This window comes from Tursiops truncatus, chromosome 8, assembly GCF_011762595.2.
Source record: "Tursiops truncatus isolate mTurTru1 chromosome 8, mTurTru1.mat.Y, whole genome shotgun sequence".
Classification (NCBI taxonomy): domain Eukaryota; kingdom Metazoa; phylum Chordata; class Mammalia; order Artiodactyla; family Delphinidae; genus Tursiops; species Tursiops truncatus.
Window position 1 is genome coordinate 26,433,393 of NC_047041.1, and position 19,788 is coordinate 26,453,180.

A 19,788-nucleotide genomic window follows, 5' to 3' on the forward strand; every position below is an offset into this window, starting at 1 on the left:
ACAATCACAAAGAGTAAAAGATAAAATAAAATTAGAAAAATGAAAGACTTAATAGAAAAAATAAAAATATAAATGATACCACCACAAGGTAAACAGAACCACAACGTTTAAAAAAAAAAAAAAGAAAAAAATGAAGAAAAGAAAAAGGGGCTGGAAAAAGCCTTGGCTTGGGTCAAGGACCTTAGGTGGTGGTGGGGGTTTAAGGTGGGGGCGGGCCCCTAGGCTCAGGACCTGCACAGCCGGAAAGGACAACATGGCTGGAGGGGGCCTCAGAGCGTGGATTAGAGTGCAGGGGCAGGGTTTGGGCTCTGCACAGCCAGTGGTGGCCTTGGAGTGCAGAGGATCAGGCCCAAGACCTCAGCCGGCTCCGTATGGCCCAGGTGGGCGGGGGAAACACTGGCTTTGTTCCTTTCTGATCCTCCAATCTCCCAAGGGTCTCTCTGCATCCCCGTTGCTCTCCTCACTGTGGGTGGGCCACTCTAGGTGTGGGAACCCCTCCCCCAGCCGCCCCACAGGGGCATCCATCCCATCCTGCCTCCATTTCTTCTCCCCCACGCCACGTCCTGCCTGGTTACTTGGGGGTTCTTCCCATCCCCTTCGGTGTCCGTGGCCCCTCACAAGTGCCTGGTAGGTGCCCTAGTTGTAAGGAGATGTGAACTCTGTGTCCTCCTATTTTGCTATCTTGACTCTGCCCCCTCAGATTTTAGTGTTAACCTTTCTCTTAATTGATTTCTAGTCTCATTTCATTGTGGCCACATAACATAATCTGTGTGCCTTCAATTCTTTTAAATCATTTAAGGGTAGGTCAGGATATGGTCACTTTTGCTATATGTTTCATAGGCACTTGAAAATCATGTGTATTCTGTTGATTAGATTCTGTTGGTTGCTGGTGTTATTGAGTTCTTGTGTATCATTGCTGATTTATTGTGTTCTTGTTCTATTAATTTTAGAGAGGACATTCAGGTCTCTAGCATTATAGCTATAATAAATGCATTTGTCTGTTTTTCTTTTCAGGTCTATCAGTTTTTGCTTCCCATTACTGCACCTCTTTTGTTTGATATGTACACATTTAGGTTTGCTATGTCTTCTTGCTGGATTGACATTATGTGATATATCTCTTTGTCCCTGATACTTTTCTTTGTTGATGTCTACTTTACCTGATATTAATATAGCCACACCTGTTTTCTTTTAATTCATGCTTATATAGTATATCTTTATCTTTTGACTTCCAACCTACTTATATCATTCTGTTTGAAGTGAGTTACTTTTAAGAAGTATAAAGTTGGGGTTATTTTTTTTTTAAATCTATTCTGCTGATCTCTGTCTTTTAATTGGTACGTGTGTATGTATGTGTGTGTGTGTGTGTGTGTGTGTGTGTGTGTGTGTGTGTGTGTACCATTTACATTTAGTACAGTTATTGAATATGTTAGTACTGAAGTTTGCTTTTTGGTTGTTTGTTTTCTGTTTATTCTGGTTTTTTGTTTTTTGGGGGTTTTTTTGCGGTATGTGGGCCTCTCACTGCTGTGGCCTCTCCTGTTGCAGAGCACAGGCTCCAGACTCACAGGCTCAGCGGCCATGGCTCATGGGCCCAGCCGCTCCGTGGCATGTGGGATCTTCCCAGACCGGGGCACGAACCCGTGTCCCCTGCATTGGCAGGTGGACTCTCAACCACTGCGACACCAGGGAAGCCATGTTTATTCTGTTTTTAATTTCTCTTTTTTCTTTTTTCTGCCTCCTTTGGGTTACTTGAACCTTTTTTAGGATTCCATTTTCCGTTTTCATTCTGTTATAATGATTCTGGGTGTATCTCTTTGTATAGATGCTTTAGAGATTGTTCTAGGATTACATCACTTACATATGTACATGTATACATTCAGCCCTCCATATCTGTAGGTTCCACATCTGCACATTCAGAGGACTGAGCGTACTATGCCAGCCATTTAATATAAGGGAGTTAAGCATCTGAGGGGTTTGGTATTGGATGGGGAGGAGTGTCCTGGAACCGATCCCCTGTGGTTACCAAGGGACAACTGTATATAATATATATATGTGCATGTATATAATATATACTTTGTAATTGCTCACTGAGGTTTTTCTGTGATGGCTGCTTAAAATTCTTGGCACATAATTCTGACATCAGTGTCATCTCACTGTTGATGCCTGTTGATTGTTTTTTCTTATTTAATTTGATATATTCCTGGTTCTTAGCTCTATTGAGTATTATATAAGACTCTAGATCTTATTTAAATCTTGTATTTTAGTGGGGATTTTTTTTAACACTGCTCTTTTCGGTTTAGGTTACCACCTCATTGCTGCCAGGTTGAGAAGGAAGTCCAGACTTTCCACTATACCTCTGTTGATACCTAGGAGAGGAAGGGCTCCTTTCTACTGCTGGACAGAATTAGAAGTTTAGGCTCCTCTCTCTGCATCCTCTGATACCAATCTCAGCCTCAGATTATCCGCTGATAACAAGAGGCACCTTGTTATTGCTCCTCACGTGGTCTCCAGTGACATCATTGGGGATGGCCTTGTTGCTGCTAATCGGTAGTGGAAGTCCTGATTCTTTACTTGGCCTCTGACTCTACTCCAGCCAGGAGGGGGTGGAATGCCATGTTACTGCCAGGTGGGGGTAGAAGGTCAGGCTCCCCACATGCCACATGATTGCCACTGATTGGGGGGGTTGTTGGTGGCCACTTGTTACCACCCAGAAATGATTAATGTCCTGACTCCCCACTCAGCCTTCACCAACAGCATTCCTTTGGGGGAATGGGAGGAGGAGAGCTGAGGCACCTCATTACAGTCTGGCAAGGGTGGAATTCTTGGCTCTCCATTCCACTTTTGCTGACATTGGTGGTATAGAGCCCCAGTTTTTTTGTGGTGTTTGTCAAAACTTTTGTCTTGCTAGGTTGCTCTTTTTCCTGGTCCTTTGCCTAAAGAGATCATGTTTTTCTTGGATCTCTTTATGTGTGTGCCCATTGGTGTTCAGTGTTGTCAGCTTCTTCACTATCTATGATATATTAGGCAAAAATAAAACCCAAGGAACTCATCACTGTCTTGTTCCTTGGGTCTGAAGTTCACTAGCCAGCCTGCCTGTTTCTCTCCACTTCTCACAGGCTCTGTATGTTTGTGAGATATATTTTTATATATGTCCAGGGTTTTTAGTTGTGCTTAGCAGGAGATACAGGGAAAAGTATGTCTACTCTACTTTACTAAAGCAGAGGTCTCATTTTTTATAGGAGTAATATTTATAAGAATTAAATTAAATGCTGTGTGAGACCCATGGCCCAGTACCTAACACATGGTACTGGCTCTATAAATGTTAGCTCTTATTTTTGTCATATATGTCTTTCTTATTCAGAATGATCTTAAATTGTCATGGTAAGTTTTGACCAGTACATTTATGGTTGGATCTTTTGAGCACTAAAATTACTTTCTGAGCTTTCATTTGATATTAAAATCCAGGGTCAGAATAGTATTGAAAAGAGCATGGACTTTGAGTGAAACAAGCATGTTTCTGTTAGTTTTGTGTCTTACACCTTATTGTTTAATCTCAGCCTCAATTTCCCATTTTGAAAAAGTCATTATTAATACTAATCTTAAAGGATTATGAGCATTGAATGAAATAGCTGTATAAATTACTTATAAATTCTAATATTTTCAGGTTTGTTATATCACAGATAAACTATGAAAATTGAGTCTCTAACCATTCATTTGCTTATCAGTGTTTACCTGTTAACAGAAATGAAAGTTTTGCCATATAGTATTGTTCTCTGATTTGTTGCTTTAAAGGTCCAAAATGATTCGCTTTGATAGGGATGTAAGTGCTTAATTTAGATTGTTGTAATCATTATCAAAAATTTCCCTCCATATCTCCCCTTTTTTGTCAGTGTATTAACATGCTCAAATTTCTCCCATCTAAAGCAAAACAATATTTCTTAGAATTGCACCTCTAGTCCCAACCTCACTGAACTTAAAAGAAAAATTTATACAAATTTGTTCATTATTCCCTCTTAAAACCACTGTAATCTGGCCTCTCCCCACCCCACCCTCAAATCATCGGTGACTTCAGTCCTTACCTTACCTAATCTCTCTCAGCTTTTGATAATATGGGAACTGCTTCATTCTTGAAATTCTCTTCCTTTGGCTTCCACCATCTTTCCTAATTTTCTTGCATTTCTCTTCCTGTTCTTTGTGAGTTTTTTCTCAGCTGTAGAACTTTTTCACCTGTATCTACTACAGATGTATTTTCCATTATATTTTCAGTTTGTGTAGACCATCACCTGGTATGTAGCAGATGCTGCATAAATAATTCTTCAACTTAAATTGTCTATCCCTTAAGATTAGTTATCCTTGGTGTTCCATCCTTGGCCCTCTTCTCTGCTAATTCTACTTACTTTCCTTGATTGATTTTTATTAATTTCAATGGCTTTAGTTATCTTGTGGATCAGATCCCTCTTCCCCTTTCATATATTTTCCAGTGCCCTTTCTCTTTTTTTTTTTTTTAAGAAAGAAATGCAAAATTTTATTTGAGCCAAATTTGAGGATTATAACCTGGGAAGAGCATCTCAGAAAGGTCTGAGAACTGTTCCAACTGATTCACTTTGTTATAAAGCAGAAACTAACACGCCCTTTCTCTTTGATTGTGCTTATAATCGTTGATTAAGTAAAGTCTCCATGTAGAAATTCACTCAAGCCAAATTGACAAAATAGGACATTTCAGCTTCTCTGCTTGACCATTCTACATAGAGTAAACATGGAGGGCTTTAACTTTTAACCACTTTACAAAAGTGAATACCTGTGTGTAATGCTGATGTATTAGGTGATACTTGAAAATTTCAAATAAAGCCATTTTACTTACATTACTAGTTATAGAAATAAAAATTACAATGTACATTTATCGTTGGTTTCACTTCTTATCTGTGAACTATGAGCCTCAGTAACTGACTTAATCCAAGGTCCAAATTATTTATGTATGTATTATAACTTGGTATAAATAATTAGGTATAAATTATATATACACATACAGTGATATTTAAACGTATTGCAAACCATGTTGCTTTTATTCAACGTTGTACAGGAGGTCTTAGCTACTACTGTAGTACAAAAAAAGAAATAAAATTGGTAAAAAATAGGAAAGAAAAGCAACCTTAGTATTTACAAATATGTAATTTTTATGCAGAAAACACGAGAGAATCAACAGATAAATATTTAGATTAATAAATGTGTTTATTGAGTTGCTGGGATTAAAATTAATATTCATCAATTAAGATAATCCTATTTGTTGTAATAGCTACATCTCAGTGGCTTAACAAAATTAAATTTGTTTTTCATTAAGAAAAAGTGTTTGGATTTTTTAAAGTTGATATTCTCATTACCAGTGCCAGTGAACATGCATATCTGTCCCATTAGATAGTAAGCTCCATGAGGATAGGAGCCACATCTTTGTTACTCACTGCTATATTCTTAGCAGAATGATATTTCTAAACTGTAAATCCAGTGGTATAATGCCACTCCTTAAAAGTTTTCTAAATATTCCTCATTACCTATAGAATGAAACCCAAGCCCCCTTGCATGGTATGTAAGACTTTGCATGAGCCATTCCCTATTTACTACTTAAGCTTTTTTTACCCTATCCCCTGTCCTCAACTTTGTATTTCTCCAAAGGGGCCGTAATAACTCTTATCCATGCCTTTGCATTTATAAATTAATTTTTTCTCTTGGAAATGTCTTTCTCACCTTTGGTAACCATTTTCCTTTTTTTTCTTTTTTTTTTTTTAACAGCTCAAGTACTGTACTCATCAGGATGGCTTCCTCAATCCTCCTCCTCCCCTCTCTATTTTGTCCTTTCCACCCCTGAAAGCAAGTCTGAATGTTGTCCTTCCTCTATGCTTCCATAACACTGCTCATATCTCTATTATGACCCTTATACAGTTTACTTATTTCTTTCCCCACTAGCCTATAAACCTGTAAGAGCAGGGATTCTGTGCCTCATTTATCTTTATATTCCCAAATGTATGCACAGGTTTGAAACCCAGAAGATTTTAAATAAAAGTTTATAGAATAAGAAAGATCAGTGTTAAGGCTGTTGGGGCAATTCAAGTGAGAATGATGAGAGCTTAAACTAAAAGAATAGCAGTAGGGATGAAGAGAAGTGGTTTTAAAATGGATGTATATGGTTGGTGAAAGACGGCTTCCAAGTGTCTAGCTTGGGAAGTGTAGTGGCCGTTCATCTAGATGAGAAATAGAAAAATAATAGAGTTATGGCGGGGGAAAACCAACATGATATTACTTAAATTTTGGTAGTTTCCAGTGGTAATTATGACCACATTAAAGAATTGGAAAGTAGAGGTACCCTTAAATGTCCAATAAGAATGTATTTTAAAATTAAGTTGTAGAAAAAAATTTTATGTATACACACACATACGTAATCAATCACATACAGAATGAAAGTATTATGAAACAAGTATTCAGTATCTACCCAAATCGTTTCCTTCATCTCTCCCTGATTAGACGGCTTAGAAGTCAGGGTAGTAATTTCTGCTGTAGATTGTCCCCTGTGGATCAAAAATCCTTGTCAACACCTATAATCCTAAACTTTGAGGGAATTTTTAAAAACCCAGACGAATCTAGACTTATAGGAGATAAATTTGTTTTTCCATCTTCAGTATCTAACTTCCTCTAATAAAGAAGGATTTAAATACATATCTTTAAATGGATGAGAATTCGGAGCAGTTCCAATGGGTGTGTAGGTGATAAGGACTGAGTCTTTCAACCAATTCTGTGATTCTTTGAGGCAGGCCATGGAGAGACCCTATATTGCTGTTACAGATTATTGATGCTGTAGCCCATTGCTAGACTTGAGAAATAGACCAGGAGTAACACCCTGGCCTCATTGTGTTGTTGAGAAGATGCTTTGATCCTTTTCACAGCACTAACTCATGTCTATCTAGTGTATATCACGCTGGTTACCTGCTCTGTTATACTACCCCTTGTGTAGTATAAATACTCCCTGGCTAGTCCCTTTAAGTATTCCTTTCTATCATTATGGAGTCAGAAAGAGGAGGCTGGCTCAAGTCTCCACCAGTTGTCTCTTCTTTTCATTGATCCTGATACTCCATATAAAACTACTTTGCAATGATAGCTCTTATGTTCAGCTTTCCTCTTAAGCCCTAGGAATTATTAGAGAACTGTTTCTGCTGTCCCTCCCCCTACCACCTTTTAAATGTAAACATTTTGATTAATGTCATTTAAATGATTTCTTTGGCTTTTATGTTAACTTTCTAATAGAAAATAAGTACTAACTTTCATTTATTTAGCACATAGTAAATGCTAAACTATTTATTATTTTTAATCTTCTCAATAACACAACTAGATAGGTAAAGTTTATCCTTATTTTACAAATGAAGAAAATGAGAATCAAAGATCAGAAGTTACTTGCCTCAAATGTATCACAAGTATATTGCTGAGCCAGCATTGGAACTCAAGTCTTATCCTCTTCTAAAGCCCTACTCCTTCTTCTGTTTCATATTACATCATACCCCTGGGAAGATATATGATTTTATAGTTATTAGAAAAGGAGGAAAAACATGTAATTTTATAAACAGTTTTACAGGTGACTTAAGAAGTATGCCTTGTGAGGTGAGGAATTACTGGGATATTCCTTTTCATCCTAGGTCAGATGTTATCAACATTCTTTTGTTGTTGTTGTTGTTGTTTTGTTTGGCCGTGCCACACATCTTGCAGGATCTTAGTTCCCCTACCAGGAATCAAACCCAGGCCCCAGCAGTGAAAGTACAGAGTCCTAACCACTGGAGCACCAGGGAATTCCCTCAACATTCTTAAGTAAAGATTTGCACTGTTGTGATGATTATCTTTGTACCCCACTCTAACTTAGAGTATTCTTTTCATCCTAGATCAGATGTTATTAACATTCTTACGTAAGATTTGCACTGTTGTGATGACTAGGCCACAGGGTGCCCAGACATTTGGTCAAACATTTTTCTGGGTGTGTCTGTGAGGCTGTTTCTGGATGAGATTAACATTTGAGTAGATAGACTGAGTAAATTATTGCCCACTCTAATGTGGGTGGGTCTTATCCAATCAATTGAAGACCTGAAGAGAACAAAAAGGCTGAGTAAGAAGAAACTTCACCTACCTGACTGCTGGAGCTGGAACATTATCATTTTCCTGCCTTTGGACTTGAACTGAAAAATCATCTCTTCCTAGGTCTCCAGCCTGCCAGCTTTCAGACTAGAACTTATACCATCAGCTGTCCTGGTTCTCAGGCCTTTGGATTCAGACTGAAACTACATCTTTGGTTGTTCTGAGTCTTTGACTTGCCAGCCACGTATCTTGGGACCTCCATAATTTTGTGAGCCAATTATTTATATGTATATACATATATAATATATTTATATATGCACACATATACATACATACACACACACCACACACACATCACACATATACCAGTAGTTATATATATAACAAATAGGCTTATAGCCAAATATATAGCCTACTGGTTCATTGGTTCTGTTTCTCTAAAGAACTCTAATACAACTGTTTTCTGCCTTACTTTTCTTCACAAATGCTCCCAAGCCTCTCATTACCTTTTTTCCCTCCACGACACCCACTCTCATTCTTAATATGTCTGTTTGCTTACAGTTACTCAGAACACTGCTCACAAAATTACTGCAGGTAACTTATTTTTCCAATACTACTGTGAATTGCATCCTATTAATGGCCCCTGCGTGTGCATGCACACACTCTTATACAGGCACATTATTCTTCATATAGTACATCAGCTAGTCAGTAACTTTCTGTGATAATGAAAATATTCTATGTTTGTGGTATACAATATAATAGCCATTAGCCACATGTATTAGCATTCTCCAGAGAAACAGAGCCAATTGGAAGGAGAGATAGATAGATAGATAGATAGATACATAGACAGATAGATAGATAGGGAGATTGATTTACTGTGTGGAGTTGGCTTATGTTATTATGGAAGCTAAGCAGTCCTAAGATCCGCAGTCGGAAAACTGGTCCAGGAAAGCCAATAATAAAGTTGCAATCCAAATTTTAGTCCAAAGGCAGAAGTCTGATATTCCATCTCAAAGACAGTGGCAGAGAGAAAGAATTCTATCTTACTGGGCCTTTTGTTCTATTCAGGCCTTCAGTGGATTCAATGAGTCCCACTCACATTAAGGAAAACAATCTGCTTTCCTCAGTCTACTGATTCAAATGTTAAGCTCATCCAAAAAAACCATCACAGACACACCTAGAAATAATGTTTAGCCAAGTGTCTGGGTACCCTGTGGCCCAGCAAGTTGACACATAAAAGTAACCATCATATTACATATGGCTACTGACCGCTTAAAATATGGCTAGACCAACCAAGGAACTAAATTTCTAATTTTTATTTAATTTTAAGTAATTTAAATGTAAATAGGTATACATGGCTCACAGTTACTATTTTGTTTTTTTGTTTTGTTTTGTTTTGTTTTGTTTTTTTATATATGTTCCCATATCTCTTCCCGCTTGCGTCTCCCTCCCTCCCACCCTCCCTATCCCACCCCTCCAGGCTGTCACAAAGCACCGAGCCAATATCCCTGTGCTATGCGGCTGCTTCCCACTAGCTATCTACCTTACGTTTGGTAGTGTATATATGTCCATGCCTCTCTCTCGCTTTGTCACCATTTACCCTTCCCCCTCCCCATAGCCTCAAGTCCATTCTCTAGTAAGTCTGTGTCTTTATTCCTGTTTCACCCCTAGGTTTTTCATGACATTTTTTTCCTTAAATACCATATATATGTGTTAGCATACGGTATTTTTCTCTCTCTTTCTGACTTACTTCACTCTGTATGACAGACTCTAGGTCTATCCACCTCATTACAAATAGCTCAATTTCGTTTCTTTTTATGGCTGAGTAATATTCCATTGTATATATGTGCCACATCTTCTTTATCCATTCATCCGATGATGGACACTTAGGTTGTTTCCATCTCTGGGCTATTGTAAAAAGAGCTGCAATGAACATTTTGGTACATGACTCTTTTTGAATTATGGTTTTCTCAGGGTATATGCCCAGTAGTGGGATTGCTGGGTCACATGGTAGTTCTATTTGTAGTTTTTTAAGGAACCTCCATACTGTTCTCCACAGTGGCTGTATCAATTTACATTCCCACCAACAGTGTAAGAGGGTTCCCTTTTCTCCACACCCTCTCCAGCATTTATTGTTTCTAGATTTTTTGATGATGGCCATTCTGACTGGTGTGAGATGATATCTCATTCGCAGTTACTATTTTGGACAACACAGTGGTAGATTGTCTCAGTCCTAGAATGAAGCTTTGACTGATGCTGCAGGACCATTCAGACTACTTCTCCAGTATCTGGCTTCCACCTGGGCTTGAAACACCTCCTCTGGGAGAACACAGCCACCATGTAAAAAGTCCAACTACCCTGAGACTGCCATGCTATGAGGAAGTATTAAGCTAGTCACATGGAGAGAGTATATCAAGAGAGGGAGAGAAAGCCCTATCTGTTCTAGCCATCCATCCCATTTGAAGGAAATGTGAATGAAGAAACTGTATTGGACCTCTAACCCAATCAGGCCTTCAGGTGACTTCAGCCAGAGCTGCCACCTGACTCAATGAAAACTCACAAGCAAGAAGTTCCATCTAAACCTGCAGAACCATGAGAGATAATAAATTGTTGTCTTAAGCCACTCAGTTTTGGGGTGATTTGCAAGGCAATAAATAACCAGAACAGAAGTATGCTAAGGAATCAAGGCTTCCTATTTTTCTGGCTCCCCTAGATCCCAATCTTCTTTTCTTTCTGTTTTCTACTTTCTGCTTTTTGTGGTATAAACTTTTATGCTTAGAACTAAATTAGCAGTTTGGGAAAGTCACAGTTATCTGGCCTTCAAGTATCTTGGCTTTTTGACCTCATATTTAAAAGGCTTTCCTGCTTTCAGATAGGCCAAGTTGGACCAATGTTTGCCTTTTACTTCCTTAGTAAAGGCCATAACCAGTTAATACAATCTAATACCCTGATCTTTTTCAATCAGTTGTCTTTTTTTTTTTTTTTTTTTTTTTTGCGGTATGCGGGCTTCTCACTGTTGTGGCCTCTCCCGTTGCAGAGCACAGGCTCCGGACGCGCAGGCTCAGCGGCCATGGCTCACGGCCCTAGCCGCTCCACGGCATGTGGGATCTTCCCAGACCGGGACACGAGCCCGCGTCCCCTGCATCTGCAGGCAGACTGTCAACCACTGCGCCACCAGGGAAGCCCCGATCAATTGTCTTTTAAAAGTCTAATCCCAGAAGACATATACCTATGCTTCAATATTAACATTTTAATCTCTACTTTGCTACCAGAAGAAAATGGATGGGAGGGAGAGGGATGTGTTGGGTAAATATTCAAATGATACCTGCTATATAAGCAATACCTCTTACATATAACAGACTAGTCATATACTCAGATCCTATATAAGTTATTTATACAACTTATAAATTGTGCTATTTAACACAGTTATATAGCCTTGAACTTTATCCCTTAATAATGTACTTTTTATTCCAGTGAGCTCAATATTTATAAAAATTTAAAAGGAATTTATTGCTAAATGTCAGGAAAACAAGTGTTTAGGACACGATTTACTATTATGATTGTTCTTAGTGAGCATTTTTTTGTGATTGACACTAAGAGGGCAAATTTTGGATCTGAAAATTTCATTAGGACTCTGTTACATCAGTGATTTGTTTTTTTCATTCCAGTTCTAAGAACAGATGGAAGTGGCTATGGATAATTCATATGATTTCAATCAACAAGGCTCATGTAATGGAATTCCATCTGAGAAGAAAAACAACTTCCTCGTGTCAGAAGATCATGGACAGAAAATCTTAAGTATACTACAGAATTTTCGAGAACAAAATGTCTTTTATGATTTCAAAATAATCGTGAAAGATGAAATAATCCCATGTCATCGTTGTGTGTTAGCAGCATGCAGTGACTTTTTCAGGTACTTTACCTTGTCTGTTTATCCCTCAGATTTTATGATACCACTAATTAAGTTATTTTTTACGGCTGTACTCAATTTCCCCCCACAGAACATGAAACAGTAATCTTTAATACTTAAAAAAAAAAAATTAGAACCTAGATTAACTAATGATTTTTGAATATGAAAATATAAGAGTACCTTTTTTAAAGTTCAAGTCTTCCCAGGCTAGGATTGGGAAGTTCTGTGGAACATTAGTCCCTTGAATTGTTCTGGAAAAATATTGTTTTGATCTGGGGTCAGTTTTGTTTGGGGGATCCCTGCACTGTATAATTTGGGAAAAGAGGAAAGGACAGATTGAGCAAAAATGGAAGCCAAGTTCAAAGAAAATGAGGAGTCTGAGAAGAAAATACATTTCAGTCATGTATTATATCCCATGATTGTCCAGGAGAGAGGGACTCTAATGCAGAGAATTTCTCTTCACTTTAGCCAAGATAGTCCTACAGTAGGGAAAAGTACTTCCAGAACCATTTCTGGAGAGCACCCAACTTTTTCTGATTCTAATTCTGAATATAATTTGGTTCCCCATGTAGATCGTCCTACAAGGAATATCCTAGTCATGACACTGTAAGAATCCACTGTGATGACAGTGGGTTTCTGATTCTTAACAGTGATTAAGGGTCATGACCTTAGTACTGTGGTAACTGTATCAAGGTAATACCTGTGAGGCCTATTCATCAGACAGACAAACCTCTCTTGCTGACATCTTGACCTTCAGCCCTCCTAGTCATACTGCAATAAACTCAAATCCTAATTGCAGTATTTTGCATTATGTTCAGTTTTAGAAACAATTTTTATTCTAAGTAAGCAGGGGTTAAATCTCTTAACAAAACACCTGTTTCTGTAGGGTTTCCTGCTTTGAATTTGGGAGCAGTGGCTCAGTGCTGCATCACAGTTTACTGGGGACAAGGGGGGCTACAACTTTTACTAGCCTGTTGCCTAACTAGACTATATGTCTTCATGTATTCTTTTCATTTCTTCTCTCATGTATCCTAAGTTATTCTTCTTCAGACTCTACTGGGGCCCTAACTGTTCTTATGTTCTCCCACTCTCAGGTTCCGCTAGTTTCTTCCCACCTCTCTTCTAATCCACTTTTTCTTCCAAGTAACTTTCTTGCTCCCTTATTTTTCATATCACCTCTTCATCAGAGGAAGCTGTACAGTATAATGGTTAAGTACTTGGCCTCTTAATGCACATGCCCTAAATCTAAATCCCAGCTCCACCACTTACTAGGCTTGTGACCTTAGGTAAGTTACACAACCTCTTCAGGCTTCAGTTTCCTTATTTGTAAAAATTTAAGATAATAAAAATAGGACCTAACTCATAATGAGTGTTGAATGAAATATTGTGTATATATATTTTTTTTGCGGTATGCGGGCTTCTCATTGTTGTGACCTCTCCCGCTGCGGAGCACAGGCTCCGGATGCGCAGGCCCAGTGGCCACGGCCCGCGGGCCTAACCGCTCCGTGGCATGTGGGATCCTCCCGGAGCAGGGCACGAACCCGTGTCCCCTGCATCGGCAGGCGGACTCTCAACCACTGCGCCACCAGGGAAGCCCAAAATAATGTATATTAATGATTATGTCAGTGCCCACTACATTCAATTAATGTTAGCTGCAATTATTATTATTTCCAAACCTAGCCAAAAAATGGAAATAATTTGGTATGAACACACAGTCTTATTTCTCCATAATGTTTTCATGTTAACAAAGTAAGAAATTCGTATAAGCATTTGAACTGGCAGTCCTCTACTCTTTATGTTGAAGTTATTTATTAATTAAATGTATTTGCACATATATTTGTCCATAGTACTTTGTTCAGCCTACTCCTAGCTTTTTAGGGATCTACTTTCAATTTTTAAAAATGATTGTTAAAACAACATGTTTTTCAAAATTCGCATCTGTTTTGAAGTAAAACAAATGACAGTTTTATAATGACCTAGATCCTTTATTATATATAGTATTTTACTAAATGAGTATATAGTTCACATAAAAATATGTACAAATGTAGATAGAAAGTCTACATTATTTACACTCTTGTATGATAAGGCCACTAATTCATAATTTTGTGTTACGATCAAACTCACTGGAGTATTGGGATATAAACTCACAGAAATATTGGGGTATATAAAATTAAAATAGAAAATTACATAGTGCATGGTAAATGCCCTTTAAAATATTTTTGGAAAATTAAAATTATGATTGAGTGTAAAGTCACTGGAGACAAGATTCAAAAGGAATCACACGTATTGTGTAAACACTTTATGATAACATGGTAAATTTGAGATAGAAGTTAACTGGATACTTTAAAGATGAGTAGGATGAAATATAGAAATATATTACTTGTGTTTTCTCAAAGAAAATGTGGAAGTTGGTGGTAAATTAGAAATACATACAATTTTAGAAAACTTTTTTTCTTAAAATGATATTAATAATAGTTTGCATCAATTAACTTAGTTATTTCTCTCACAGCTCAGTGAAATAGGTACTACTAGTATCCCCATTTTCAGATGAAGAATTTGAAGCACAATCAAGTTGTTAACCTCCCCAAGGTCACACAGTTAATAAGTGGTATAGGCTAGATACCCACCCAGGCAGTCCTGTTCTAGAGGCCATGCTCTTATTATTACCCTAAACTGACTATAGATATCTTAATAATCTAATTATAACCACAGGTTAATGTTTCTAAGTTGATATACATTATTGAAATATCCTGCATAATGTGTAACATGTATAAATTTTTGTAACTCTATTTATTCGTTATTGTGTTAAAAAGTATTGAATACTCCTAGTAGAAAGGGGCGTTAGCATCCTTTTCCTAAGGAGTATTCTGTGTTTGGAAGGCTCCTCATATTTTTCAGTTGGACACTTGTGCTGTAGTAACTTTAGCTACTCTCTATAGTAGACTTTAATAATGAAGTTTGGTTTTCCCCCAGAGTACTTGGGCGCCTGAGCACTACTCACAAAGGTGTCCTGGACAGTACTGGAACAAATACAAACCAGTATTAAACCAGGACCAAAATCAGATGATCTTTAGTCTTAATGAATGTTCAACTGGCAGTCTTTAGTTCTTTGTTGTAGCTCTTTCCTCTTTATCTTTATTTGCAGTTCTACTGAAAACCATCATAATGGGTTTGTTTAAAGTGTAAAAATGAATAACTCTGGATATGAAATTAATATAAGGATGGACAGCAATATTGATCTTACCAAAGCCAAATGTAAAATATATCTTAGTCTCCTGCCTAAATATTTCCGAATAATTTATATTTTTGCTTAAACTGAGCCAAAAAATTTCCTATTTCCTTAGAGTCTATCAGCTTTACCAGATGGGGATAAATTAGAACTTATTATGAAGAACTTTCAAGCTGGTCTAATTATTCAGATCTGGAGACCCGTCTCCATCTCTCAGTGGCTATTTCTACAAAAAACTTATTTTTAGCCTTTTTAGTTTGGTGTGGTACACTGTTGTTTAGTTTCATAAAATCATATTCCCTTTTTCCTAAAGTGCTGTATGAAATGTGTTTTTAGACATGTATTCAAGTTTATCTTATTTGGTGGATTTCCCCACACAGACAGAGTCATTGGAAACATCTGATATCTCACTGTATTCCATCTTTTACATATTTCACTGCTGCCAAATTGAAAATTATTTTGAAAAAGACTTTTAAATCCTAAACCCAGAAGCTTTTATATATTTTAAGTAATTTTAGTTATCACCTGCAGAGTTGATACTAAATTAACCCATAAGTAAATAAATTCAGCCATTAGAGAGATTTTACCCTAATTTTATGAATAATATATAAGAACATCGAATCAGATGCAAAATTTGAATCTTTTTGTAGCCTTTGGATCCATTGCTGTGGGTCAGCTATAATGTGTATATTTTGCAATATGGGAGTTATGTAATACGTATATTTTACAGATAAATCATATGGTCTCTAACTATTATAGATATTAAATTAATTTATTAGGATGCTTTAAAAATATATTTTGTAAATGTATTTTACATCAACCTAAGAGTAAAGGAAACCTCTTTAAGGTAATATTGAAAATTATCGTGGAATAAAATATTCCTGTTTATTTGTTCTCCTGTGTTTTTCATTTTTGCAGGGCTATGTTTGAAGTAAACATGAAAGAAAGAGACGGTGGAAGTGTTACCATTACTAATTTGTCCTCCAAAGCAGTAAAAGCATTTCTTGATTATGCCTATACTGGAAAAACAAAGATAACAGATGATAATGTGGAAATGTTCTTCCAGTTGTCATCATTTCTTCAAGTTTCCTTCTTGTCCAAAGCTTGCAGTGACTTTTTAATAAAAAGTATTAATCTTGTGAATTGTTTACAGTTATTATCTATATCAGATAGCTATGGTTCTGCCCGTTTGTTTGATCATGCTTTATACTTTGTACAACATCACTTTTCTTTATTATTTAAATCCAGTGATTTCTTAGAGATGAATTTTGGAGTACTGCAAAAATGTCTGGAATCAGATGAATTAAATGTTCCTGAAGAAGAAACTGTACTGAAAGTTGTCCTTAGTTGGACTAAACATAACTTAGAATCAAGGCAAAAGCATCTGCCTTATTTGATTAAAAAAGTAAGATTATATCAGTTATCTGAGGAGACACTTCAAGATTGTTTACTCAATGAAGAGTGTTTACTCAAAAGCACAAACTGTTTTGACATAATCATAGATGCAATTAAGTGTGTGCAAGGTTCTGGTGGACTTTTCCCTGATGCTCGACCATCCACAACTGAAAAATACATATTTGTTCACAAAACTGAGGAAAATGGAGAAGATCAATATACATTTTGCTATAATATTAAAAGTGATTCATGGAAGATACTGCCACAATCACACCTGATTGATTTGCCAGGATCTAGTCTGTCTAGTTATGGGGAGAAAATATTCTTGACAGGCGGTTGCAAAGGGCCGTGTTGTAGAACAGTTCGGCTTCATATTGCAGAGTCATATCATGATGCCACTGATCAAACCTGGTGCTACTGTCCGGTCAAAAATGATTTTTTCCTGGTATCAACTATGAAAACACCAAGAACCATGCATACATCAGTTATGGCTCTCAACAGATTATTTGTCATAGGTGGAAAGACTAGAGGATCCCAGGACATTAGAAGTCTCTTAGATGTTGAATCTTACAACCCTCTTTCCAAAGAATGGATATCTGTTAGCCCATTACCCAGGGGCATATACTATCCTGAAGCAAGTGCATGCCAAAATGTAATTTATGTTCTTGGATCAGAGGTAGAGATTACAGATGCTTTTAACCCATCACTTGATTGCTTTTTTAAATACAATGCTACAACTGATCAGTGGTCTGAACTAGTAGCAGAGTTTGGGCAGTTTTTTCATGCAACACTAATTAAAGCTGTCCCAGTAAACTGCACACTGTATATATGTGACCTTTCCACTTATAAGGTTTATAGTTTTTGTCCAGATACTTGTGTTTGGAAGGGTGAAGGGTCTTTTGAATGTGCAGGCTTCAACGCAGGTGCAGTTGGAATTGAAGATAAAATTTATATATTAGGTGGTGATTATGCACCAGATGAAATCACAGATGAAGTGCAGGTCTACCACAGCAGCAGGTCTGAGTGGGAAGAAGTTTCACCAATGCCAAGAGCCTTAACTGAATTTTACTGCCAGGTGATTCAGTTTAATAAATACAGGGACCCATGGTTTTCTAATCATTTCTAAAAGTAGTGTGTGATTAGATATTCTAAAACTATTGCAGTTTTAGAAACCTGCAGTAAATTTATTAACCTTAATTATTGGTAAAACCGTCTTTACAGCTTAATACCATAAAATGCACCTTCTATGAGAGAATTACTATGAATGTATACCATATATGAATTAGCAGTTCCCAGAAACTTAAAATACAAAATAAATTTTACCAAAAATTATATTGTATTTAATTTAATCTTGGAGAGTCTAGAATATTACTATTTTCATATGTAAATAAAATTCAGGCTTTGATGTTTTGATTTTTAAAGTACTTTATCCATGAAACACTAGTTAAAAACAAATCAAACTTCACAGAATTGTACAGTTAAGATGGGAGAAATCTCTCTAGGTAAAAATTATTTATTTACACTGTATTATATGAAGTGAAAAATAAATTAGAGTCGAGAATCCTATCTTGTTACTACAGGTATAAGAGTTGTCGAATTCCTATTTTTTCTGATCACTGGTTAGCTGCTTTTAAGCCCTTTCTTTTCTTTCACCATTTTTTAGTCAGAACATTTTCTGAAATGCAGTGTATTTCCCCAGCCTTCTAAACTGTACACTAAACATGGTTTAACTCTTTTCATGATTCGACTCTTCGTTAAGAGCATAATGTACTGTGCTGTATTGCCCTAATGCCATTGGCAGTTACTGAAATGTCTTAAAATTTGCTGATTCTATTAGTTTTCAGTGTTAGTTGGTTTCAGTTTTTAGCAGTATTATACCTTATTTTCTGGCTCAAGCTCAGTAAATTAACATTTTTGATTTAAATAATCAGTTCTAAGTTATACCTGACCTGAGTTTATCTTGACATGTAACCCATTTAGTGAAGTTCTTGGTTTCTGGGATCGTAGTCCTAAAATACTTTTTCTGTATCATTGCCAGTTTCCAATGTAAGTGAGGATGTAGAAAATCTGACCTCTAGATAAGTGGACCACTATTGTTGGCATTTCTTAAACTTTTACATGTACAAATTTGAGTTACAATAAGAAATTTCAGCGTTTAAATTAGTACCATATCAGTTTTCTGTGATGATATATACCAGCTGTAAAGTGCTGTGTATGTTTACTACTTCAGTAAATTATTCACAGTGAATTATTTTCTAAATTTAAAAATATGACTAGGCTTTTGGTATTGATAGTAGTATTTGAAACTTGCGTCTTGTTAGATGTTTAATCATCTTTAACCCAAACAATGAAAGAGTGTTACTCATCCTTGTTTTCAGCTAAGATGATTCTGCCTTGTAAGAGGATATGTTTCTTTATCAGTTTTACAGATATAGGTATTTTAGGTTTTAAGATACCTGACTTATATCTCAGGTAATGTGCAGGTTGTATTTCTGTGGAATCAAATGTAGATTCCCACACACTGTAGTAAATGTTAGTCTGTTGTAAATGTACATATTCTTTAGAAGTGGAAATATACTTAAATGAAGGTCCTTTTATTTTACTATATAAATTTTTGCAATCATAAGTTTCAAATATATTTTTTAAAATAGAACAGAATATTAGACTGAATTATCGTGCAAGTCCAAAATCAGGGATTGTCTGTAATCAGATGACAGTTGCATAAAAAGTATTCTGTAGAATTGGTGGTTTCCTACCTTAGTTGGCTCTGCCCTTTCCTCTGTGTGTGTATTGTGTGTGTAAGAAAAAAAGAAAATTCAATGGAGGCTTTCTTTTACGTGTTACGTGGCATTCTGGAAACAAGTTATTTGAGAAAGACCATAACACAGTGGGGACTAAATTGTTAACTTAAGCATATATAAACAAATATTTCCAGAAAGGGAGAACTAAAGCAAAATAGAATCCATTCCTGATCTTGTTTCATTAATTTTATCTTGATTTCTACCATTCTTGTCATTGGCCATTGATTTCTGATGTTACTAGAAATATCCTTGTTATCAAGGCCTAGGTGACTCCCTCTGTATTTGATTTAATACACTTTCTAACGCACAAGGCTTTCTGCTTTAGTTTCTACAATTGCTGCAGGTTACTT

At 36.6% G+C, this 19,788-nt stretch overlaps 1 protein-coding gene across 2 annotated transcripts in view; it reads left to right on the forward strand.

Moving 5' to 3' along the window:
* KBTBD3 (kelch repeat and BTB domain containing 3) overlaps positions 1-18,042 on the forward strand; it is a 48,477-nt gene extending 30,435 nt beyond the window's left edge. Inside the window, exons 2-4 of one of the 2 annotated variants that reach the window (XM_019948752.2) lie at positions 8,227-8,371; positions 11,772-12,016; positions 16,161-18,042. In XM_019948752.2, the coding sequence (XP_019804311.1) occupies positions 11,784-12,016; positions 16,161-17,763 (1,836 nt within the window). In that variant the 5' untranslated portion in view covers positions 8,227-8,371; positions 11,772-11,783 and the 3' untranslated portion in view covers positions 17,764-18,042. The remainder of the gene's footprint in view (positions 1-8,226; positions 8,372-11,771; positions 12,017-16,160) is intronic. The other variant, XM_019948753.3, reaches the window with a different exon arrangement.
* Positions 18,043-19,788: the final 1,746 nt, after the last annotated feature.